We start from the raw sequence: 15,833 nt of genomic DNA, 5'->3' as shown, positions 1-15,833 counted from the left end.
CCGCCGGTGCCGCCCTGGCTGGCTTCCCGCAGTGTCCCCCCGAGTCTGAAAGTTGGCCCCCCCGCCCGCCCCCCGTCCCTCCCCTGCAGTGTCCTGTGGCCCCTCCTCAGCGCAGGACCCGCTGGCCCCTCCCTGCCAGTAACCCGCGGGGCTGACGGCAGGTCACGGGGGAAGGGCCGGCATCCGGGCCACTGGTTTGGTCTTCGGTGTTTTTGTCGGTTTTGTAGTTTCCCTCACACCGGCCTCGTGTGTGTTCTGTTGGATTCGCACCTGGGCGTGGGGTACGAGTGTGCGTGCCGTGTCCCCCGCGGGCGTGCAGGAGAGCGGCCGACTTCCGTGCGCCCAGCCTGTGTCCTGCGACCTTGCTGTGGTCGCTGGTTCGTGGCAGGTCTGGTCACTCGGCAGCATCGGATACCGGCTCGGCGGCCCCGTTTACGAGGGACTCGGTGGGAGGGGACAGCTCAGAGACCCCGAGTCCCCTCTGGGAGTCTTCTGCTTAGGTGGACGGTCACTGTGGGGCGTGGCGGAGGTGGGGGCCGAGGGATCTGCCCAGGAGCCGCCATGGCCGACAAGACCAGACCAGCGAGCGAGTCAGGACACGGAACTGGGCTGGAGCTGCTGGGGCGGGGGGGCGGGGGGTATTCTTAAACTGAACCCCTTCGCTGTCCTGGTTCACTCAGAACCTCCGCTCCCGGACCTGCGCCCGTCCCGGGGTTCTGCCGGGCCGGCTCCTCGAGGGGAGGCCGGGGCCGAGCCAGGAAGACGGGGGTGGGGGCAGCCCGGAGCGCGAGGCCACACTTATTTCCACGTCTCCCCGGTGTGGCCCCTTCCATCCGACCCAAGCATGGGTCTGGGCCACCCCGAGCCCTGCTGTCGGCATCCGCAGCCTCGGTCCTGGAGGGGCTGCGGGGGGGGGAGGGGGGGACACACATGCGGCCCAGCCCCGAAAGGAGGGCTCCCCCCCCTGCCCCGACCTCTGGCGCGCTGCCCACGGGGCTCGGGGCTGCGGCGTCACCGGCTGCGTGTGACGTGTGTTTTCCGCATGAAGTAACGCGCGTCCTTCAAGCTGAAAAAGGAGACGCAGGAGAGAAAGGGAGAGTGACTCAGGCGCGGGCCTGGCGGCCACACGCAGACCCCAGCTGACGGCCCCTCGTGGGCGTGGCGACGTGGCCGCGGTTCTGAAGCCGTGGGGCATGGCGTCGGCAGCTGAGGGGCGGTCGGTGCGCCGTGCGGCCAGCTCCCTGGGGTTGGCTGTCCCCCTAGCTTGTCTCCGGCGGCGCAGAACCTGAGGTCCACCGGGAGGCCACTCTCCTGGGCTACTCTCTTGGCTGAGCTCCGTGCGGCTGCCTCCCGGCCCCACGGTCCCAGAGGGTGGGGCTGGCCGGAGCGCGTGGACGGGTCTCCCCATAGCCGGGTCGCTGTCGTCCACACAGAGCGCCCATGCTGGGGTGATGGCACTGTGTGGTGTCCCATGGGCATCACACCTGGCCCCCCCAGACGAGGGCACCCCTGGGGGGGATGGGGCATCAGGCCAGGCCCGGCTGTGCACTGCGGGGGAGGAGTGAGCCCCGCAGAGCTGCCCAGGCCTCACTGGGGGCAGTGCCCGTCTGCTCGGACGGCCCCACACGGCTCTGCCCGTGGGGAGCGGGCCCCAGACACGGCCTCCTGCTGCTTGTCAGAGGCGGAGGCGCTACCACCAGGAAGCTGGGATGCGGGTCCGGCCACCCGTGGGCGCCAGTGGGCACCAGGTTCCCAGGGCGCCAGCTCCGGGGGCCTCGCTGCAGCCGGACCAGAGCTCTTTCTCCGCTCCCCTCCTGGGACTGCCTGGCAGCCGCCCCAGCACCAGACTCAAACGCAGGCCCTCCCTCTCGTGACCACGAGCAGCCTTACATTTTCCAGGCGGCCGGCCAGCGCCTGTCCGCACGCACACACACACACACATGCCTTTTACTTCCCGCCGGAGGCTCCGCACGGAGACGGTCCTCCTCCTGCGTGTCCCGCTGACCGCGGCTGGTTCCCACACGGCCGCGGTTTCCACGGTGACCACCGGCTGCTTGCTCTGGGCTCTGTGGGGGAGGGGTGTTGGCTGCTCTCTTGGTCAGAACATGACTTGCCAGCTTTTCCCACTGTGGCGTGACGTGGCTGACACCTTCACCCCTGTGTCACGGGTGTGTCCCTTGTCCCTTCTCAGAGGCAGCACCTCTGGGACACCGGGCCGGTGGGGGCGGCTCTTCTGATCCGATAAACGTGGCTGGGCCATCCGGGAGAGCGGTGCCCTGGCGGACCCCCGGTTCCGTGAAAGCAGCCGGGTCGCACCGGCCGGCAGGCACAGGCCCTGGGCGGCCACCAGCCCTGAGTCACGGCTGCTCCCGGGTGTCCGCCTGCTCAGAGCCCCTGGCAGGGCCGTGATTTGGGGCCCAGGCCACGTGCCCCTCCTCGGAGGTTCCCTTCTCTCCCCGGGGGCGGGCTCTCGTCCCACCCAGGCCACGGTGACGCCCAGGAGGTGCCCCAGCCTCCGGCCGGACACGGGGCCACTGGAGCCCCCGGTGGCCCAGTGCTCTGTCCCTTCCCCACACGGACCTGGGCTGCTCACTGCCCACCCCCGGCACCGGGCAGGGAGCCCTGCCTCCGACGCGCCAGCGCCGCTGCGTGTCCCGCAGACGAGCTGACACGCGCCCCTGCCCCGCAGCCTGCAACGTGTGGTACCTGGGCTCCGTGGGCACGGAGTCCCTCACCGGCCACCAGGCCGTCCAGAAGGCCCTGAGCCTCGCGCTGGCGCAGCAGCCGCCGCCCCTGTCCACGGTCGTGCACTTCAAGGTGTCGACGCAGGGCATCACCCTGACGGACAACCAGAGGAAGTGAGTGCGGCGGCGCGGGCTCCTGTCCGGGCGTCGGCGGGGGCGGTTCCCGGGGAAGGGGGGTGGGGGTTCCGGCGCGCGCTGCCCCTCCCCGGACGCTCGCGCCTCTGCCACCCTGGGGGGCGCGCGCTCCGCCGGTCTGCAGGCCGCCAGGGGGCGCCCGCGCGCGGGTCCTCCTGGGGGCCGCCCCAGCGCCACGGTCACCCGCCCACGTCCCCGCAGGCTCTTCTTCCGGAAGCACTACCCCGTGAACACCGTCATCTTCTGCGCGCTGGACCCGCAGGGCAGGAAGTAAGGCCCGCGAGGCCCGCGTGGGTGCGTGTGCGCGGCCCGCCCGCTCAGTCCGTACAGAAACTAACGCGATTTCCGTTCTCTTGAACTCGCCAGGTGGGTTGCGGACGGCGTGGGCTCCAGGTGAGCTGCCAGCGCGGCCCCACGAGGGGTCCTCGTGAGGAAGGGACTCAGCGATGCCAGTGGGCTGGGTCTACCCGGGGGCCCGGAGACGTGGTGCTTGGGGGCGGCAGGCGCAGGCGCACGTGGCTTCCCGCCCTTGCCTCTGGGGCCGGGCAGCGCGGGGGCGGAGCGCACGCCCACCGGGGGCCGGCCCCATCGCCTGCCGTGGACCTCGGCGATGTCCGGTCACAGCGCCCTCTCCCGGGGGTCCCACTCCCCAGCCCCTTTGTCCAGGGTTCCCACCAGGGGCTCAGAGGCCGCCCGAGCCCCGCGCTCGGCTGCAGAGCTGGCTGCGCTCCCACCGCGCGGAATGTGCGACCCCATCGGTGACTCGAGTGCCCTGGGCCGCTCCCTCCCGCGGCGTGGGGGCCGCTAAACTCCAACAAAAAGCCCCTTCATGTCTCTGCGGGGGGAAGGGAGCCTCCGCCGGCGCTGGGGCGTGAACAATGGCGGCGTTGTGCTGAGCCGGGGCTTCCGGGCGCCTGCTCGGATCGCGGCTGCGGTTCTGCCGAGAAGTCCCGGCTCCCGCCGCCCGCGCGGCACGCAGTGCAGTCGGCCTCCAGCCTCGAGGAGGGACCTGGGCCCGTGGGGGGCGGGGGGCGGCATCTAGGTGGCCGGTGCGTCCCCCTCGATCTCAGGAACCACCAGTGGGGGGACAGTGCCGGCCTGGCCTGTGTTCCCATCTGGTGGGACTCCGCGAGGACTCGGGGGAGTGGGCTCGCGACCCCACCCCACCAGCCTCTGCAGGACGGCGCCAGGCGTGGGGCGGTGCTGTGGTCAGGGCCCCGCCATAGGGCCCTGCCGCCCCACCTCTTGTGCTGCCCCGCAGGGCCCTGCCTGCGGAGAGGGGCAGGAGTCCGTCGCGTGGCGCTGCGCCTGGATGGTCTCGGCGGAGGGAGCGGAGGTGGTGGCAGGCAGCGGAGCCCTGGCCCTCCCGGCCTCCCCGCCTGGGCCAGGACGCTCTGACCGCCTCTCCTTGCAGAGCCTTCGGGTTCGTGGCCCGGAAGCAGGGCAGCACCTCGGACAACGAGTGCCACCTGTTCGCGGAGCACGACCCCGAGCAGCCTGCCAGCGCCATCGTCAACTTCGTGTCGAAGGTCATGATTGGCTCCCCCAAGAAGATGTGAGCCCCCCCCCGCCGGCTCCAGACGCCCGGGGGCTGGGGCGGCCCGCCGCGCCCCTGCGGTGACCCTGACCTTCCGGCTCCTTCCGTTTCCCGAGCACCACACTGCCCCGCCCCCGCGCCCTTCCTGAGACAGACGGTGCCCGTGTCCGTCTGCAGCCCGGCCCTTTCTGGGCAGGAGAGGGTACCAGGTCACCTGCCCAGCTCCACGCCCAGGACCGCCCCAGGAAACGCGGGGTCCTGTGCACCTCCCATGCCAGAGTCTGGGGGCACCTGGCCCACTGGGCCGTGGCTCGAGTGACCACGGAGTGCAGCCAGCACTGCGACCAACGCCCTCGGCCACCACCCTCCCAGGACAGGGACGCACGTGTGATGCGGCTTCACGCGGGCCCTTCCGGAACGCCGGGGCCTGGACAAGGGGACCAGGTGATGGCCCGTGAGAACCAGGGTGTCACTGTGGGGCCCAAAGGTGTGCCGGCTGCGGAGAGGAGGGGCGAGGACGGAAGTGAAACGCCATTTCCACGTACTTTATCGCTTTTTTGCCAAGTCACTTGTGGTCACATTTGTCACTGCGGCCTGTGGGGGTGTCTCAGCCCGGAGGCACCAGAGGAGAGGGTGCCACTGTGCACTGGCTCCTGTGTGCGGTGACCACTGTCAGAGTGTCGTTTCCAGGCTGCAGGCGACATCCTTTCTGGAGTGGAAGGTTCTGGAAGGGTGGGACAGGCTGACCTCCAGGAGCTCCCCTCTGGTCTGTCACGACCACGCCTGCGGGCTCCTGGAGGGTCTGCGTGCTTCCGGCCCCCCGAGCTGGGTGGAGGGCGTCTCAGTCTCACGGGGGTTCGGGGCCCCACCTCGCCTCAGTCACGGTCCGAGAGGCACCCGCCCGGACGCCTGTGGCAGTGCTGCGGCCTGTCACCTGCCCCATCTGCAGTCGCGGGTTGGGGAGCAGCCAGCGGCTCTGCCCAGAACTCCAGTTCTCCACTGTGGACGCCGAGCACCGGCCCCTCTGTCCCCCAGAGTCGGCAGGGGCGGGCCACAGGCTGGGGTGGGGTGGCTTCGTGGACCCCGGGTGAAGCAGATTCAGGTGCGGGGCGAGGAGCTGGGACCGGGGGGCGCGGGGGCCCTGCCGCTCAGCTCCAATCCCAAGTGCCTCCTTTCTGTGCCAAAAGACCGCCTTGTCCCCCAAGGCGGGCCTCGTCCGCCACACAGCGGGCATCTCTTCGGTCCACGCCCTGGTCCCCGTGGAGGCACACATGCTGTCGCTGTCAGACTCGGGGAGGGGGCCGGGTTGGAGCTGTCCCTGGGAGATGGCTCGTCTCGAGATGGCTCGCACCCACGTCTGACTCAGAGAGGCCAGGCCCCTCGTCTCTCGGGCAGAGGGGGGCGGGCGGGCGGGCGTGGGTCTGCGACTCGGGACCCCGGGACTCGGAGACCGGGGTCCCCCTCGAGGTGGCATCCTGGATGCCGAGAAGCCGGGCACCTGGCAGCAGCGTGACCTCCCGGTGGCCGAGGGCCCCAGAGGTTTGCTCCAAGCAGACGGCTCCTGAGGAAGCCAGCGCCGGCTTCTGACGAGCTGGTGTGACAGGGCTCTTTGCGTGTTACACACGCATTACACAGGACCACACACCCATGACCTTGGCGCCAGGCCGTGGGTGAGCCCCACCCCCCACCTGGCTCCACGCAGGGGCAGACCCCTCCCCAGGCTCCTGGTCTCCGGGTGCCCCGGGCACCAGGCACAGGCCTGGGCGCTCGCCAGAAGTGTGCCCGTGAGCGTCGCAGCCAGGGTCCCTTTCAGCCCTCGGTCCCCTACGATGTCCCCCCATCGCTCACCTGTAAGCCTCTCCCTGTGTATCCTGGCGTCGAGACGCCCTGCGTCTCCTGATCTGCCTTAACTGCCAGTGGGCGTTCCCACGTCTCGTATGTTGCAAGAGCATATGCAGTGTGTAAACGAATGTTCTGTGAGGTCTCTGTGTAGCCGCTGTCTCTGCTCTTCCAGCACCATTACAGTCAGAAAACAATAAAGTATTAACCTTCGTAACCCTCCTCCAGGCGTCTGCTTCTGCTGTTGGCACCACGGCTGGAGGGTGTGCGCAGGGGTGTGGGTGAGCATGTCTGTCTGGGGAGCCCGCTGTGTCACCAACCGAGTCAGGTGGCCTGGATCCCGGCAAGACAGTGTCCAGGGGGGCGAGGAAGCAGGTGTCAGGTGGCTGCCAGCCCTGCGCTGCCAGCCCGGGGCTGGGGCGTCGCCCGGCACCTCCCGCGGGGGCCTGGGGAGCACCAGCCTCCCGCCCCCCGGGCTGGGACACGCCCACACCGGTCCCCCGGGGCGCTGATGACAGCCACACACAGCCTCCGCAGAGCCTGCGGCTGGCTTCTGTCATCCAGAGCGCGTCGGCGGCTCCTGCGGGTTAGGGCTTTGCTGCTGGCACGAGCTTGGCGGCGGCGGCGACAGCGGGGGGCCCGCGCCCACCTGCAGGTGATGACACTCTGGGCGGCGGGCCTGGGACACCGTGCAGGGTTGGCTCTTCACGGGTGCTTCTCGTTTTGGTTTCACAGTATTTCTTTCCTGGTGTACACCACCCCCGTGTCCTCCTCGTGGCCCCGCGTCTGCACCTGGCAAACTGGCCCTGGGCCCGTCCCTCCCTCCGCACTTGGCCCGGGGTTTGGACGGGAGGTCCCAGTGGAGCGGGTGGCCTGGCCCCAGGCGCGTGCGCAGTGCAGCCGAGCGGGCAGGCAGCGCCGCCCCCTGGTGGCCGCGCGCCTTACAGCCGCCAGGCGCCGAACTGCGGGGGGCGCGGGGGCGGGGAGCCACGCAGCCTGGTTTTGCTGCGGGAGCCGCGCTCTCCGGGCTCCTGGAGGCCCCACGCCGCCCTGCGCGCCCACCCCGCTGTTCCCCGAGGGAGTGGGCGTGCGTTCCTGCCCCGCCGCATCCTCCTCGCTGCGCCACGCTGCAGAAGACGAACGCACCGGGGGGTAGACGAGAAATACCCGAAATGGCAGCACAATGGCTGTTGTGCCGCACCGACTGGAGTTTACCTTCTTTTTAATTTTCAGACGCGGCCCCGGGGCTAAAGCCCTTTGTCCAAGGACCGCCCGTAGGGGGTGCGCGCGCATCCGGGCCCGCAGGGGGCGCGCGGGGAGGCGTGGGTCTCAGGGTCGTCCATCACTGTCGCATCCCCAGCGCTCGCGGGTGACACCCGCAGGGGGCGCTGCTGCGAGACGGTCTGCCCCGCCCCCCCACCGCCGGCCTCAGCAAGGGCCGGCTGTGCGACCCCAGCGCCCCCGTCTGTCCCCAGCCCACAAGGGGCAAAGCGGGGAGGGGAGGACCCCACGCTGCCCAGGCGGGCACCGGAGCTGGGGCTTGTCCCACAGGGACTGCTGCGGAGCTCAAGCTGCCCCTCCGCTATCCTGTCTCCGAAGCGCCCACCCAGGGTCCTGGGGCGTCGCCTCCTCCGAGGTGTTCAGTGTCAGCCCTGCCCCGCCATACCCGAGCCCATTCCTTCGGGAGACGAGCACAGACCTCAGGGCCCGCGGCGCCGGGGTCACAGAAGGGACAGGTCCTGCTTTGACTCCGCGAGCACTGGACCGGCTCCTTTGTTTACTTTAGGCGTCGGAGCGCCGGCCGCCCAATCGGATGACCTTGGAAGATAGCGTTTCCAGGAACTCAGGGGACGGCCTCATCCCCCTCTTTCACTTTTATGGTTCCCACAACAACTGCCAGTCTTCGGCTCCGCCAGGGCTGGCCAAGGCGCGCCGGTCTGGTGCCTTTCCCGAGCACCTCGGTTCTCAGCACGCGTGCGTCCTGGCCGCGGCTCCACCGGCCGGTCTGGCCTTCGCGGTGTGTGCGACCTTGAACCTTCCCCGGGGAAGGGAAGGCGCGGAACGGCATCAGGGTGTCGCGGGGCCTGTGCCTGGACGTTCACGCTGGAGACTCGCCGACACGTGGCCCTGAGTGCAGGCTTTGTGAACACAGGCCGGCGCCGAAGCCTTTAGAACAGGGGAAGGGTCACCCCGCACCTGTTCGCCAGCCTAGTAAAACGCCGCACGCCCGCGTGAAGAAACCGTCTTTCTTAAAACGACGGACGTCTCTCGTCGTTTTGGCGCACATGCCGTAAAATTCACCCAATCTAAATGTGCGCCCAGTGACTTTTTATACGTTCACACTGTCGTGCGGCCGTCGCCACGACCCCGTGTGGCGAGGTCACCCTCGCGTTTCCCCGCGGCCCCGCTCCTGGGTCTGCGCTCCGAGGAGCGGGGAACAGGTGTCCGCGCATCGCCCGCGAGTGTTCACGGCGCCGCCGCCCAGAGCCGCCAGAGGGCGCCGGCAGCCCGCCTGCCCGCCGGCCGGCCGGCGAGCGGAGCCACCCAAAGCCGCGGGTGCGCGCAGTGGAGTGCTGCTCCGCCCTGAAAAGGGCCCAGGGCGCGCGCTACGGCGAGCGAGAGCTCCAGACACACCGCGAGCAGGAGACGCTGGGCGCGAGGAGCGCGCGCTGTGGGGTGTGTTCACGTGACGCGTGCAGAACAGGCCGGCCTGGGGGGTGGGGGTGGCGGGGAGCGGGGGAGGGGAGGCGGGGAGCGACGGCCTCCTGGGGACAAGGGCTCCTTGCGCAGCGAGGCAAAGCCTCCGCAACGGCGCGAGGCACCCGTCACACGGCGCTGCGAGCGTGCCGTGCCGCCAGGCTGCCCACGCACAGCGGTGAAGGTGGTGGACTGCGTGGCGCGTGTCTGTCTCCACCGTAAAAACCGGAGGGCCATCCTCGGGAGGTGGCACCACGCAGTGCAAAGGCCCAGCCTGCAGGTGTGGGACGGTTCGACGGTCAGGCCACCCACCCTCCGTGGCCTCAGAGGCCGCCCGTCTGAGCTGAGGCTGGCTCCTCTCCCCGCACGCAGGCGGCCACCCGTCGCCCGCGCCCCGCAGGGCGGTCCCACCTGTGTCTGTCTCATCTCCTCTTCCAAGGGCCCCGCCCCGTGAGAGCAGGGCCCACCCCAGTGGCCTCACTCCCTCACTCGCCTCTTCAGAGACCTGTCTCCCAGCACCTGAGACTCTGCCCTGGGAATGTGGGGCGGGGGCACGGTCCACCCATAATGGCTATGGAGCAGTGGGGTGCCGGCTGTGAAGGGGGGGTGCGGGGCTGAGCCAGGACCCCGGAGAGGCCCCCCCTGCAGGGCCCGGGGCGCCCCATGATGGGCTGGGGCAGGGGTGCTGGGGCAGAGGAGGGGGGATGCTGCCCGCAGTGGGGGGCCTGACGGCTGGGCCGGGGCCTCACAGTCCCTCCAGGGTCCGCCCCTGCCCCCCAGCTTCTGCGGGCAGCCCCCAGGCCAGGGCGGACCTGCGAGGGTCTTCGGTCTTCACGGGGGCCCGCGCCAGCGCCGCACATGGGCGGGAGGGGAGGCCAAGATCCCTAGCAGCCGTTCGGAGAAGCCACAAAACGCCGCCCGCCCGCCCTCCCCTGTAAACAAGGGAACTGCCAGAACGGAGCCTCGCGCGCCCCGTCCTCCCTCCGAGGGCGATGACAGGCCCATCCGTCACTTTTATCTCCGCGCGGGGCCGGGCGGAGGGGGCCGCCTCTCCCCCGGCCGTGCACTTCTGTCCCCGGCGGCCACGGGGCCTGGCGCCCGCGGATGTTTACTCCAGCCCCATAATTAAAGAGGAATGTGGAGTGTGCCGCCCCATCCGCCCCGAGCGCTGGAGCAGGCCTGCGACCCTGCGACCCTGCCGCCCCCCCCCACGCCCGAGATCCCCTCAGGAAGGGGGGTGGGCACAGTTACAAATAACAAATTTGGAAATAACAGATCACTTCGGTTTGGGATCTGTGCAAGTTTCCTAGACTGTTTTTTTTGTTTGTTTGTTTTTTTTAATGAGGACTCTGGAAATCAACAGAGAGAGGTTAGCTGTTGTAACAGTTGGAGAAGGGCCATTGGAAACCAAACAGAGGCGAACGCGGGGACCAGGAGGACTGGCGGTCTGTGCCAGGATCCCTCCGGAAAGTGACCGGCACGTGAGCGCAGCCCCGCAGCCCCGCAGCCCCGCGGCCTCCCCCCGGAGCCCGGTCCCAGCGGCCCGGCCTCGTGCTTCTGCGTGGGAAGCACACAGCCGCCTGTCGCGTGCGCCGGCGCCCTGGCCTCATAGGCCTGCAGAAGCCCGGAAGGCTCTGCACCGGGTTTCCCTGCAAGGAAGCTGGGCCTGCCCCCCGGGTCACAGGGCTGGCGGGTCTGGGGCTCGCGTGGGAACCTGCCCCGCACGCCCGTGCCCAAGGTGGGGGGGAGGGGCAGGCACACGCTGAGGGGTCAGGATCCCCCAGGGCCGCCTCGCCCCCGGCGGCGCCGCAGTGCACTTGCGCGGACGAATCAATGCGCAGAGGAGGCGGCGGTGCGCACGAGGTCTGTCGCCGTCCTCCCAGGCCTCCTGGAGGCGAGAGGCGCACGTTCCACGTGGGGCTCCTCCTCCCGGACGGACGTGCCCTCTGAGCGCACGGGGCTCCCGGCCCAGCTTCCGCGCGGGGGGTGAGAGCAGCGCCCTCCCCGTGACCACAAACCACGAGCACACCTCTCGCTCGGCCGCGGGCTGGACGGCCAAGCGGAGCTGGTTTGTTTCTCCTCGTCCGTTTCTCGGGAGCAGACCCGCGTCGGGCAACCCGTTCGCCCAGTTCTTGTGTCTGGGTTGTCACCTGTGGCCACCAATACACCTGAAGGGGGACAAAAGACTTTCCAGGGAATTCCGGCCCCCGAACTGGGTCAGACCACCCGAGCTGGGCTCGGCCCTGCAGGGCATGCCGCCGGGCACCGCTCCCCGCCCCCCCAGGGCGTCCAAACCGAGGACAGCGGAGTGGGCTGGGAGTCTGTGTTCGGGTCTCTCTCCTGCTCCAGAGCTGCCGCCTGCTGTTCTGGAGGCGGAGCCTCGGCAGCGCCCGGCGCCCCTTCCAGGGGCAGGAGCAGAGTGGTGGGAGGTGAGGGTCATCCCCAGCGGTGCCACCCACGTGACCCGGCAGCGTGCTCCCGGGAGGATGGCCGGCGGCCACGGCCAGGGCCCAGTGGCCGTGGCTCCTCGTCGTTGGGTGCTCTGGGCTCAGAGCCACGGTGGCTTTTCAGGACTGGCTCCGTGTCCGGGCGGGCAACCGGGGTTGGGGGGCCTCATGCTGGGACCGGGGAAGCCAGGAGGGCGGGCCGGGCCTGGGGGCCAGGGCGTGGCTCGTCTCCCTGGGGTGGTACCGGCCGGGGGCTGGGAAGGCCGGGAGGAGGGGCTGGACCAAGCAGGTGACCCGGCCGAGCCGGCTGGCCCCACAGGCAGCTCTAGGAAGAGCGAAGGCAGGTCTCCCAGGCTTGGGCCTGGAGCAGGTAACGTTCCGTTGAGCCTGTCAGTCTGCGCTGGAAACAAAGGCCGACTGTCGCTCCCGCCCACGCCCACGCCCGAAGGCCAGGCTGCCCGTGGCCGGGTGAGGCCACCAGCTGCACACCAACCAGGCGGAGTGTCAGTCGCTAAAATTTTTTTTGATGGAAAGAAGTGAACACAGGGACTCACACACCGGGGAGAGGGCCCCGCGTCGGCCGGAAGCGCGGAGGAGACGGGGCAGGCAGAGTCACCGGGTCAAGTGGCTCTAACACGGAGTACACAGACCCTCGGAGGTCGTGACGCAAAACCAATCGGAGCGAAAAGCCCCAGAGCTGAGAGCCAGCGGGCAGGGCGTGTCCTCGGCCGGGTCCCTGGGCCGGGGCCTGGCACCCGGGGCCACGCTGACCTGCCAGGCGGGGACCGCGTCTGCGGGGCCGGGGGCACCTCGAGCGGAAAAGCCCTTTCAAGCCCGAGCGCCGGTCCTCTGAGTGCAGGGCCGAGGGGACGGGCCTCCCGGTCAGCCTGGCCGGGCCCCGTGCCCAGTGGGCAGTCTCGACGATGCCCTCAAGGTGCACCTCAGGGGCACCTGGGTTCACACCCAGGGGACTCGGGTACGACAATGACCCCCACACCCGCGGGCCGGCCTCCCCCAGTCTCAGCCCCTCCCCAGCAAAGCCGGACCGACCCCGTGAGGGAGGGAGGCGGCTCGGCCGCCAGGCCGCCAGGGGACCGACCACCGGCCTCTGTCTCCCGCCTGCCGCCCGCCCTGGGCTCCAGGCTCCAGGCTGGACCGTCACTGCCCCGAGCTTCCGGCCCGCCCCGCGGGGCTCGGACCCGTCAGGCCCCCACCAGGCTCGCCTCCCTCCCTCCCTCCGCTCCTGTGCGCGAGCCTTGCGTGAGTTTGCACGCAGGGGCCTGCCGGTCCTCGGGCCCAGGCGGCCGGTCCCGAGGTCCCCGTGTCCGTCGTCACAGTGACTGAACAGCTGAGACCCCAAGTGGGGACCCTGCCCCCGCCCCCACCTGCTCCCGCCGGGCATGCGCCCAGGGCTCTGCGGGGCTGCGCCCTTCACTGCGTTCAGGAACATTCCCCACCACGGCCCATCCCTCGCCCGTCCTCGCTGCCCGTGGTCTGAGGACTCCGTGCCGTGGGCCGGGCGTCCGCCCCTGTGTCATCGCAGGAAAGGGTGCTCGTGGCGGGTGTGACGTGGTCAGACGCCCTTCCCGCCTCAGAGACCTCCAGTCAGCGCTGGGGGTCCCGGCCGAGGCCGAGGAGACAACCGTGAGTGGGGGGACCTTGACCGAGGGAGCCTCGTGCCCTTCGGGGTCTCGACCCACAGCCTGACGCTGAGCAGTGGGGGGGGCTGGACACGGCCGGCATTGGTTTCAGGGTGTCCTCCCTGGGCCCCCCACCCCCACGCCAGGGCCCCGCCTTCTCTCTCTCCCCCCGTTTCCACCTCCGCCCCTCTGCCCCCCCACTGTCCCTCCCTCCGTCTCTGCCTGTCTCTCTGCACCCATGGGCCTACTCCTCCGTCTCCAGTCGCCCGTGGACTGTCCCCCAGCTGTGGGCACGGCGCCCCCTCGCTCTGGACGGCACGGCCCAGACACTCAGTTCGGTTGAAAGCAGGGGTGCCCAGCCCGAGGTCCCACACACAATCATCGATTTACTGAAAACCCTTTTTTTTTGCTCATCGGTGTTCGCCAGTGTGTGTGTGTTTAACGTGCGGCCCAAGACCGCTCTTTTCCAGCGCGGCCCAGAGCCGCCCCGAGGGTGCACGCCCTGGTCCGGAGTGTCCTGCCGGCTCCTCGTGAGCCCTCCGGGGCGACCGGCCTTCCCTGGAGACCGCTGCCCTCCCTAGCGACGGGCGCAGCCCCTCCCCTGCGGCAGCTGCGGGCGCGGGCCACTCGGAGGGTCCCCGGGGGCGCGGCGGAGACAGACAGACAGACGCCCCCTGGGAACGATGGACAGGAAGGGTGTGCCGGGGCCGCGGGGGGCTGAGCTGGATGGAAAGGCCCTGGGTCGTGCCGACTCGTCCGCCGGGGCGAGAGAGGGGCCTGCTGCTCTCGCAGAGCGGCCTTGACCGGGCTCGAGCCGTGACGTTCCAGCTGGATGGACGCCATCCCCCCCGTTCTGAGGACACCAGGCCGGGGGTCCTGGGTGACCGAGGACAGTCTGGTGCAGGTCAAGGCTGGGGTCATCCAGTGAGTGCTTGGGACGGACTCGCGGTCTCAGCGCCACCAGGGCAGGGGACCGACGGAGCCGTCTGTGTCCGTCCGGGGGCAGGGGGGCAGGGCAGTGACCACGGAGACAAGGGGTCATTTCTGAGAGTGGCCGGGGCAGCGAGGGAAACAGAGGCCAGCGAAGGGTCAGCGCACAGGCGGGAGGCGATCCCGGAGCGGGGGTAGGGGGGGATGTGAGGGAGTGGCCAGCCGCCGGCAGGCGTGGGGACGGGTGCTGGGGCGGGAGGCCCTGCGCGGAGGCCTCGGGGGAGGGCTCGCCGTGTCCAGGCGCCGACGGGAAGGCCAGTGGCCGAGGTCAGGGCCAGGTGGGCCTGCTCTTGGCCGAGGCCCTGACCCGCGGGAAGCTCTGCTTTCTTCTGGCGTCAGCCATCGGCACGGGGTCTCCGAGGCCCCCAAACCCCTTAGCAGGGCACCAGCTGGGGAGACCAAGCACCCCCCAAAGCCCCTGACCCTCGTCCCGCCTGCCTCCTCTCCGGGGGCCCCAACCGCTCTCGGGGCCCCGCAGGTCAGGCGCCCCTTGCTGCCCGGGGCCTGGGGCGCAGCGAGGAGGGACCCCGGCTGCTGCGGGCCTGGCGGGGTGCTGTCGGCCAGGGTGACCCCGGCCCGCTGGCCAGGGTGAGGGCCGCACCTGCCCCGGTGGGGAGGGAAGGAGGAAGTCGTCCCAGTCGGCTCCTCCTCCATCCGGGCCCTCGTGCCGGGCGTCGGGGCTTCTCCCAGCACGGGCGGCAAATGGGGACCTGTCCTTGGGTGGGGGGGTGGATCCCCCGGACCTCGTCGCCCTCTGTCCCCGCACGGGGACGCATTCCCCTCGGAGCGGCTGCGGGTGAGGACGCGGCCGGCCCTGTCCCCGAGTGCCCAGCCCCCGCCGCGAAGGCCTGGGGGACGCAGAAGCAGCCTCTGGGGACAGAGGGGGCGAGGGGGCGGAGCCCGCAGACCGGAGTCTTCTCTCAGAAAGCACCTGGCGAGCTGCCGCAGCGCGGGCGCGGACATGTGACTGACTGTAAGCCAGGTGCGTGCGGACAGGCCCCAGGGGGCTCGGAGACGGGCGCGGGGGAGGGCCGGCGCGGGGGCTGGGGGTGGGGGGGCGCTCCCCGGGGCAGGTGCAGCAGGGTGGGGGGCACTGGGGACCCGAACGCTTTGCTCGGTGCTCCGGACTGTTCTGGAGGCCTCATCTCAACACCGCGGTGGACAGCTCAAGTGCTTCTGGAACTTTCCGCCAGCACCAGACAGGGCCGAGCCTCAGTTATCGGTCTGAACCCCGAGACAGACTGGGTGGTGGTGGTGGTGGGGGTTCCCCCCGGCTGAGCTCCTGCAGTTCACGGCCACTGGGCGGAGAGGCCGGCTGCAGCCGGGTCCTCTGTCCAGCAGGTGGCGGCGTCGCACCGGGAATCTGGGGACCGGCTGCCCAGGCCAGCTCCGGGAAAGTGAGGGCTCCTCCTGGGGGTGCGGAGAAAGCCCACGCTGGGGGTGCTGTGTAGCTTCCCGCCGCCGCATGCCAGGTCTGACGTGAGGACACGCCCGCTCTCGCGTGGCCCGATGGGGTTTCTGCCCCGTTCCTGCGGCTTGAACCCGAGGTGCTTGGACGTCCAGCCCCCCCACCCACTGCCCCCGGGTTCCTCGCTGCGTCTCCTCCGCCCCCCCCGCCCCTCGCGCCCCTGCTGTGTGTCACGCCCTCGGCCTGAGTTCCCCCCTCGGGGGCCCGTCCTGCCCGTGGAGGCGGCCGGTCTGCCTCGAGTCCCTCTGGAGACGCCCCTGCTCGGTGGCGGTGACGGCGGCCGCTCACGGGACACGGCGACTGCGGGGCTGCCGACCCCCACTGCGGGGGCCCACT

At 70.5% G+C, this 15,833-nt stretch overlaps 1 protein-coding gene across 7 annotated transcripts in view; it reads left to right on the top strand.

The window, feature by feature from the left end:
* The window catches only part of TNS3 (tensin 3), an 89,725-nt gene extending 83,248 nt beyond the window's left edge, over positions 1–6,477 (top strand). For all 7 annotated transcript variants that reach the window (XM_045827110.1, XM_045827112.1, XM_045827113.1 and 4 more), the window contains 4 exons: positions 2,690–2,858; positions 3,081–3,149; positions 3,246–3,272; positions 4,294–6,477. In XM_045827110.1, the coding sequence (XP_045683066.1) occupies positions 2,690–2,858; positions 3,081–3,149; positions 3,246–3,272; positions 4,294–4,438 (410 nt within the window). In that variant the 3' untranslated portion in view covers positions 4,439–6,477. The remainder of the gene's footprint in view (positions 1–2,689; positions 2,859–3,080; positions 3,150–3,245; positions 3,273–4,293) is intronic.
* Positions 6,478–15,833: the final 9,356 nt, after the last annotated feature.

This window comes from Phyllostomus hastatus, unplaced genomic scaffold, assembly GCF_019186645.2.
Source record: "Phyllostomus hastatus isolate PE091 unplaced genomic scaffold, TTU_PhHast_1.1 phas_scaffold_78, whole genome shotgun sequence".
Taxonomy (NCBI): domain Eukaryota; kingdom Metazoa; phylum Chordata; class Mammalia; order Chiroptera; family Phyllostomidae; genus Phyllostomus; species Phyllostomus hastatus.
Note: the sequence above shows the minus strand (reverse complement) of the source record. Positions and strands in the feature narration are given on the sequence as shown.